The sequence below is a fragment of the Aplysia californica genome, unplaced genomic scaffold, assembly GCF_000002075.1.
Source record: "Aplysia californica isolate F4 #8 unplaced genomic scaffold, AplCal3.0 scaffold00387, whole genome shotgun sequence".
NCBI lineage: Eukaryota > Metazoa > Mollusca > Gastropoda > Aplysiida > Aplysiidae > Aplysia > Aplysia californica.
In genome coordinates this window covers 228599-237826 of record NW_004797657.1, presented here as the reverse complement: position 1 = coordinate 237826, position 9228 = coordinate 228599, and the positions used below count along the sequence as shown (strand labels likewise).

The following is a 9228-nucleotide window of genomic DNA, read 5'->3' as shown; positions in this document are numbered from 1 at the left end:
ACACACACACACACACACACACACACACACACACACACACACACACACACACTGTCACACACAGTCCGACACCCAATTCAGGGGAACTAACAGATCTTCAGAGTTTGTACCAGCCCTTTTTTATGGCAGTTATGCCCCTTACTAATCCTCGACTCAAATCGTATTATAACGAAAAAGAGTTCCACAACATCCTTGAGTAATCGACGTTGCTGTGGGAACGCGGCCAAAATGGCGGCGCATTACAGTGTTTACTTCTCCTAACCTGTCTGTTACGCCTTGCCGGAAACTTTATAGCTGTCTAAGCGTATTTAAATTTTAGTCACAGTTTATTTTATGATGTTAGATAATAAGAAATAGGCCAAAATGTCTGTGGAATCAGCCAAAACCATGCGGGTCGTCCCAACTGGACAAATTTACCGGCAAATGTTTGACGCGCAGGTGAGAAGTAGAGACAGGACGCTTATTATTCATTATTGACTGTCTTGAGTTTCTTTAGCCCTGAAAGCTATTGTGAGAGCAAGCTAAGGGTTCCTGAAATATCACTTTATGGTGGAGGTTGGATGTACCTACGCAAACACTCCGATTCCCAATTTGAAGTTTTCCTCTACTCCTCAGCTTTACCTCAGACTCGGAAATCCCGCAACCCTCCGCTTAGCCTACGTAAATAACTTTTATAAAAAGATAAAAAAGCCTCACCCTTACTTCATTGACTAAACACTATCATAGACAATTCCGTAGGCTTGCCTTTCAAAGAAATATGAACCAATTTAAGGTTAAATTGCAGGATAAACAACAGAAGCCTTTTATACTTGTCTTTCTGGATCGGATCGGTTTTCTATTTTAAAAGATTGTTAGCAGAAGCTTGCTAGTAGTTTTCGTTAATTTGTCATACTAAGACTACTCATGTGGCTCTTGATATAATGATAATAGCAATAATACTACAGATAATTTCAATAGCGCCCACTTTAATCTTATCTTAAAATTCATATACACAACACACAAGTAAATGAACATGCATACATATTTATTATAATGTCTTTAGTTTAATACTACACCTAAGCAAACATTGGTACAATCACAGCACAATGGATAACAATTTGCACAGCATATTATGAATATAAGAGTATCCTACTCTTTCAAGAAAAAGGACTATAACTATCAATATGACTCAAATTTATAAATTTTGCCTCCTAATTTTTCTTTTTATCCCCTCAAATGTTGTGGGAGACAGCTCCAGATAGATGGAGCAAGATGAGAAAAAGATCTCCCAAAGAGGTTTTTTTTTTACCTCTCTGCCTAGGTATTCTCATTAGAGACTGATCTCCCGATCTAAAAGATTTTGTTGGTAGGCCTCTGCCTACATTTGAGTGAGATTGCTTAAATACAAGGTGCCTTAATTTATTGTATACACATTTAGCCCTCGGCAAAGGACAGTTATCTTGTATGTAATTGGAGATGTTGTTGGGAGCTAATCCAAGTGCTAGTGAGTCGATGTGTCTCAAGTTTTACTTATTCAAAGTTGTCTGTGCGTAGTATCCCTGGCAATGGTAAAGAGAGAGCATGACAGTCTAGTCCTCTTTGTACCTCTTGAAATTTCGAACAATATTAGTGAACAAACTTTGTGACTTACACAGTATAATATTTCAAATGATCTAATAAATAAACATTACATCTTTACTGTCATACCAAGTATTGACAAGAGTCACTTGGAGATATCCTGATGTACAGAACTGTGCTGCATCTATATTTGATTTAAAACAGAAAAATTCAATGCTCTTTGATTGAACACAGAGATAGTACGTTATTGTATTTTATTTTGCGTATATATATATGTGATTATCTGTTTTCACCAAGTTATAAATGCAATTTCATAACAGAGATGGTATATATTATGATTGCCTTTTTGTAGACTAGTTTATATAATTTCCTTTTTACTCCCACTCAACAGCTTCAGCTGAATCGCAGTTTATCTCGCTATGACTCTGAGTCGAGAATTCAACGTCTCAAGTCAAGAGAACTGTCCCAGTCCCAAAGCCTCCCTCTGATCCGACTGGATAAAGAAGACACACAGCACGGCATCCTCACCAGCAGACAGAAAACGTGGATCGGTGGATTTCCTAATGATCCTTACACAGAGAATCCTGTATTGTACAAGTGAGCAACTTTTGACTTTTTTGTGTCTTGCCGTATCATTTTATGAGGTGTCGAAATGAGTTTTGCATTGCAGTCTTAATGGTAGCAATTCCTACTCATGTCTTAGGTTGACAGTAACCATTAAAATAAAACTGACTACTCAGTGTAAGTTAGGCTCTGCCATATGCTGTTTTAAAAAGTAACGTATGACATCTCATCTCGCAGGTGGTTATCTTACTTTCAAGACTTTTGACCCGGGTCCATGTCTGGCACTGGTAGGTCAAAGTGGGGATGAAGATAGAGTTAATGAGCTTGTCTTTGGTCTCAATGGGGATGTTGGGATGCTTGAGTGGCGGGGAAAGCTGGTTATAGCTGATTCTGTTAGCCTTTTGTACTCTCATCTCAATTCCTCTGTTGAGACGTCCATCTTCTGAAAAGATGCTACCAAGATACTTGAACTCACTGACTTGTTTCAGCAGATTTCCGTCGATGGTGATGTTAAGGTTGCCAGGTGTTCTGCTGATTTTCATCGTCTCCGTTTTGCTTTTACTGATCTTCATGTTGAGCTTTTCACTTTGTGTGTCCAGCCTGTCTATGTGCTCTTGAAGTTGCTCTTCTTTCTCACATGCCAGGCTTTGATCGTCCACAAATAGCGTCTCATTTAGGTCTATCAGATTCGGGTTTGCGTCTTTTGTAATTTTGTCCATGTATATTATAATTAGTAGCGGTGAAAACACACACCCTTGTCTCACTCCTGATGACACTTCGAACTAGTCTGTGAGTCCGTTGTGGGTGCGGACTGTGCTCATACTGTTGGTATAGATGACTCTGATGTTGTCCAACAGTTGTCACCTAATGCTGTACCCTTCAAGTGTTTGCCACAGTTTGTTTCTATCTACTTTATCAAACACTTTTTCCTGGTCAACATTCTCAAGATTCAGTTCTTTGTTGTATGCAATTGTCCTTTCGTTCTGTTGTCTGAGAGCGAAGATAGCGTCTGTGCACCCTCTCCCTTTTCTGAAACCCATCTGCGTCTCACTCAGTTATTTGTTCCACCTTGTGCCTTGTTCGCTGTTCTAAGATCTTTTCGTACTTCTTTTTGTGTGGCTCAGAAGGGAAATTCCTCGGTAGGTGTTGCAGTCTTTCTTGCTGCCTTTCTTCTTCCACACTGGTGTCACAACTGCACGCTGCCAGTCTTCTGGGACTTTCCTCTCCCTCCATGCTTTTTGGAATATTGTGGTCAGCCAAGTGATTGCTGTTTCTCCACATGCCGGGATGGCTTCAGTTGTAATACCATCAATGCCTGCTGCTTCTTTCCTTGGGCTATTCTTCAGTGCCTGCTGTACCTCTAATCTTAAGATGTTTGGTTCTTCTTCTTCTGTGTATCGTGGTTGAAATTGGCTCTGTGTGTTTCCTTGGCTGCTTGAATTAAGAAGAGTTCCCTGAAATACTCCTGCCATCTGTTTTTGATGCTGTCTTCTTCACTGAGTGGGTTTCTATCTTTGTCATTGACTACTGCTATTGGGCTGTATGGTTCGTCTCGTAGTCTCATTGCTTTGACACTTTTGTAGAGTTGTCGTGGCGAGTGTTTGCACAGTTCACTTAATATTTCGCCATATTCCTTCCATAATTGTTCCTTGGAACTGCTGACTATCCTGTTGCTAAGACGTCATGCAGCTATTTATTATTGATTATTATTAAATATATTATGATCTTTTTTCTTCAGACAATATACAGATTTTGTCAGCCAAAAGGTCCGTGAGTCTGACAGTTCTGTTGGTGGAAAAGAAGTTCGGGGTTTGCCGGATATTGTAGGTAAGGCATACTGAATATAGCTATTGTGCTTGTGTTTTTAAGAAAGTGTTGGAGCATTTCATAAATCTGTATCTTTTTTAGACTAAATTCCTCTCAGTTTTAGGTGAAAATTACTCAGGTTTTCTAATTGTTAAAAGTAGAATTTGTCTCTTTTGAAGTGGTAGTATACTTTTTGCACACATCATGGTGTTGATATCAACTATCTCCAGTGCACTGCATCTGAAACTGTATGGCTTGGATTATTTGTCCTTTCAGTTGTCACACTTTTCCAGCTACGGTACTTTACTGAGTGTCTCACCCCTCTAGTTTATTCCCTTTTTTTGTTCAGTAGTTCAAGATAAACACCATTTAAAAAGAAAGGTTTATGTCTAGATAAAACAACAACAAACTGATTGTATAAAGAGCTGGCAGTTCTCATTGAGATATAGATTGCAGAGTCAGAATGATATAGCTCCCAGATCATCCCCAATTATCACTTTTGTGCACTGTGCAGAGACAAGTATGACTATATGAGAGACCACTGTTGATTTGTCTGATTTATTCCTGTAGGGCCAAAGGACTTAATATGGTTCACATTGACATGTGAATGATAAGTGGTCAAAAATGCTAATATTTCTACTTTTTTTTCTTCAGTTCCTTCCAAACAGGGCTCTGACATTGTTGAGAGAATAGCAGAGAGCAGAAGGCAACGGTAAGTTGGTGTTGATGTCTGTTTTGGACAATTTAGTGACAGTTATGTCCTGAGATTTTGAGAGCTGAAAAGAGACAGCTGATCAGAACCACATTTCAGTTTAGACTTGGATATGCCCTTGTATGGGAAAGGAATTTCCGGGCTTTTATTTTTCTGAGCAGAGGAAGAGTACATTGTAAGATTGGTGATATTCTCTGTCGTTTGGTTTGAAAAAAAAAAAGGAGTTTTTTTTAAAAACACCCATGGACACAATTTAGCTCATTTAAGAGACAGACTTCCTACCCTGACTGTCAGGGGGCCAACCTGGGCTGAGAGGGATACAACATTCCAGAAGATTGACTGAGATACTCAAGAGAATGTCTCCCCACTTGGGAGTTGGACTGGGGTCTCCTGCATGTGATGGGGAAGCACCTAACTGCTACACCACAAACACTGGTGGTTTAGTTTGAGAGAGTGATTACAATATGATGAATGCAACAAGAAAAGAAATAAAGAAAAACTGATGAAAAGACAAAAAGATAGCTGAGAGTGTAGTTAAAAGGATGATGTCACACTGTGTGTCTTATATTTTATTCTAAAATTTACGTTGAGTTTCGCATGTATATTTTCTTCACAGACATGAATCAGCAGTTGAGGACATGCACCAAGAGCTCAGTGTCATCAGCACGGTAAGTGTGACATAATCATTCTCTCAGCTCTTCTTTTTCCTTGTTTTCCTTTCGTTTGCTATTTGAATATCAGCAATGGAGTTTGATAAAACCAATATCTGCGTGACCGGCAAAGTTTCTTAAGTTTAGCTGTTTGTTTTTTTGTTTAGAGAGGCTGCTCAGATATATATATATAAGAAAATAATATTTTAAAAATTGAGGGTTGAGGTGGGGGAGCTATTTTCTCTTGATTTACTGTTTTTCACGTATTAGCCGCTGTTTTCAGTGTAATTAAGAATTAAGTGGACTCCGCTGTGTTTTGCCTTTCTTTTGAACCTCATATTAGGCTCTCAGGTTAGGGTCTACAGCGAGCATTTTCTCTTCTGTTTGGTAAAAGCCCCTGGTCTTTCATAGGAAAACCTTCTTTCTTTTTTTCCTCAGAAGTGATACCTTTAGATGACTTTATATTGTGTAGTGCAAAGAGATTTGTTTCCATTGCTGTTTAACTGCCTGCACTTGTTTATGTATAAATTTAGTCTGAACTTAATTTTAAAAATACTTTAGACTTTATTCTCTTTAAAAAAAGTACCAAACTTAGTAGTGGTTGCTTCACGTTTCGATTTGTGTGTCATAGGAAATGGAACCTAAGATTGAACAGTTGTCGTCCAAATTACTTCAAAAACTGGCTGCAGATGATGGAGAGATTACCAAGATTCTTACCCGCATTGACAAGGATGAGGTATGTGAAGTCATCGTCTTTGCAGTTAATCTTGTTCATACTGCTTAAGTCACAGCCCAGGTATTGAATGTTTTTGTGTGGAGTGAACTGGAAGACAGCATGACTCTGCATTTGCTATAAGATTTTTTATTTTCCTTTTGGCCTTTTTGCGTCTGAACAGACAATCTTAAACAGTATGCATGACACAGCTTTGCCCAGGTTGTACACATAGAGGAAGTCAAGAACTACGCCCTCTCCTGTCAGATCTTGATTTTCTTGTTGTACTGTAGCAACTTCAGTTGAACCTGCTCTAACAGCAGCTTGTATAGCACAATCATGAGTATATGCCACAGATGCTACAGATTAAAAATCAGCAACTTTACAACATTTTCAAAATTTTGGTCTTAACACATGTGAATAACTGTCTGACGATGTACAGTATTGATCAGTTGTTGTTGTTTGTATTTCAGAAACTGTTGGAGTACCAGCTCCCTGACCTTTTTGCCCTTTGGGAGGAGGTTCAAGGTCATAGTCCAAATCGTCAGTCGTGGATTTCAGATCTGGATATGGACCTCAAACAAGTGGAAGCTGACCGCATGTCCAAGGTAGGAGATTGGTCGAGCTCCTGGAAGCAAAAAGAATGCCTGTGTCTGTTTTGTTTTAATAAGAGTTTTATGGCACTTTCAGCCCAATTAATCATATATTTGCCGAAGATTAGAGGTGTAACAAGAGAGTAACACACAAGAAAAAAAAGGAGAAATATGGACGATAGATGAGTGATAGTCCCGGTTTATGTATTTTACTTGAATGAAAAAATTTTTAAAAGCAAAAAACCGTGTCTTTACCATGTCATTGATAATCTAATACATTTTGAAATCTTAAGTTGCAGTATCCAGGAATTGCATAAACCATAAAAGAAAACAATTCATCTCTGTCGATTGTCTTAATTTGGTGGTATAAATAACTTTGAGGCTCTACTTGCACAGCTATTTTGCTTGTAAAATAAGCATGTATTGTACGTACAAATAATGTTCCTTATCATCCACTTTTGGATGTATGCACACTATAATTATTGGCCAGTATACACTGTTCACACTGTTTTACAATCATCTTCAAAACTTTTTGACTGACAATTTATAGCGATTAAGGATGCTGTTACAGGAGAAAGCTGCCGTTAATGGGGATTATCTATTTAGGAAAACTGCTTAGGTTGCTGTTATGGGGAGGTTGCTCTTGTCTGTGTTGCTGTGAAGTGGACACCACTGTATTTTTTATTGCTGTTGTTGTAGATTCACAATAAAACGGAATCCATCTGACAGAGTTATTATGTTACTATGTTATCATTATTATTATTATGTTATTATTATTATTATAACGTTTTGAGTATTTTGTCCTGAATGTTCAGCAAGTTAATCTGTTTGTTTTTTAATTGAACCTTTTTTCCCTGCCGCTTTCAAATTTCCACCTCTTTGTCTTGTTTTTTTCCCCCCCCTAGCACTGTAGACCCATTTTTGTTTCCTTGTGCTACTTTTAATGAAACAAATAACTACAATTCTTTAATGGTTGTGAATACTTATAAAGCACATAGAGCATGCTGTAGAGAGAGTGTGTAAATGGCTTATGAATATTTTTATTACCATTAGGCACTGAGTGAATGCATTAATTTCTGTGTTCTCAGATCCGGGATGTATTCACCAACTATGGAGAAAAACTTCATAAAATTGCGCACTTGATGGCGCCGGATCTGCAGAGGTTCATGGACAAAGAGTCGCAGGTTTGTTGATACCTGTGTGATTCTGTCACTGGAAAAAGTGAAGTCGTATGTTTTATTGACCATTTGTCTCAAGGGCTGTATGTTTCAGTGAATGTATGTTTTATTATTGACTGTATGTTTTGGTGAAAGTATATTTTATTATTGACTGTATGTTTTAGTGAATGTATATATTATTGTTGACTGCATTATTTGTGAATGTATGCTCTATTGTTGATTCTTGGTTTTATTGACTGTACATTTTAAAGACTGTATATTTCAAGGACTGTATGTTTTATTACCGACACACATTTTAATGACTGTATATCTTATTGTTGACGGTATGTTTCTTTGAATGTATGTTTTAACGACTTTATGTCTAATGGACCACATGTTTTATTATTTACTGTATGTTTTATTGACCATATGTTTTAAGGACTGTTTGTTTCATTACCTATAAGTTTTCTTTGACTGTATGCTTTATGGACCTTAAGTTTTATCCATTGTTCGTTGTATTTGCTGTAGGTTGTGTTGATTAAAGTTTTAAAATTCTCCGAACAGATGATAAATCAGACGATGCTGAGCAACCGACGCTCCTTCGCGGATCTGTTCGTGCGGCTGGTGTCTGCCGACGTGGAGCGAGAGAAGACGCAGCGCACCATGTGGCGCCGCCGAGTGGAGGACTGGAAGTCGCTCAATACCAAGCTGGCTGTGGAGAGTTTCAAGTAAGTCCTCATCTATGTTCAGGTGGGAATGTAAGAGCAGACAGAAACAGAAGTTCTCATCTGCGTTCAGGTGGGGAGTAGGTACCTGTGTTCAGGTGAAAATGGGTACCTGTGTTCAGGTGAGAATGGGTACCTGTGTTCAGGTAAGAATGGGTACCTGCGTTCAGGTGGGGAATAGGTACCTGTGTTAAGGTGAGAATGGGTACATGTGTTCAGGTGAGGATGGGTACCTGTGTTCAAGTGAGAATGGGTACCTGTGTTCAAGTGAGAATGGATAGGCCTATCTGTGTTCAGGTGAGAGTGGGTACCCGTGTTCAGGTGAGAATGGGTGCTTGTGTTCAGGTGTGTTCAGGTGAGAATGGGTACCTGTGTTCTGGTAGGAATGGGTACCTGGCTGTAGACAGCAGAAGATCCTGTCAGCTTGTTAGTACTAAAGTACGCACAGTTCATGACTAAGAATAATTTCCATTTTGCTTTTCAATTTTTGCATTTTAGGGATTATTATTATAAGGCTTCTAGAATAAGAAATGCTGAAGCCAAGACAGAAGCTGTGCTCATCCACATGTGGAATTGAAACTTTTAAATGCTCAAAAGCCTGAATTAGTCTCATCTTATCCTTTAATTCTTCTTTTTCACTTTAGAAATATTCTCTTTTGCATAAGCGCTGGTCTTCATCAGACATTGATGGACAAACCGTTCTTCTTCTTCTTCTTCTTCTTCTTCTTCTTCTTCTTCTTCTTCTTCTTCTT

General features: G+C 38.5%; 1 protein-coding gene across 1 annotated transcript in view; it reads left to right on the top strand.

The window, feature by feature from the left end:
• Positions 1-216: 216 nt before the first annotated feature.
• LOC101855885 (coiled-coil domain-containing protein 180) overlaps positions 217-9228 on the top strand; it is a gene marked incomplete at its 3' end in the record, with an annotated part of 118090 nt that continues 109078 nt past the window's right edge. Inside the window, 9 exon segments of the mRNA XM_013085566.2 lie at positions 217-438; positions 1949-2154; positions 3860-3948; positions 4582-4639; positions 5256-5307; positions 5921-6025; positions 6475-6609; positions 7683-7778; positions 8316-8479. Coding sequence (XP_012941020.2) covers positions 364-438; positions 1949-2154; positions 3860-3948; positions 4582-4639; positions 5256-5307; positions 5921-6025; positions 6475-6609; positions 7683-7778; positions 8316-8479 — 980 coding nt within the window.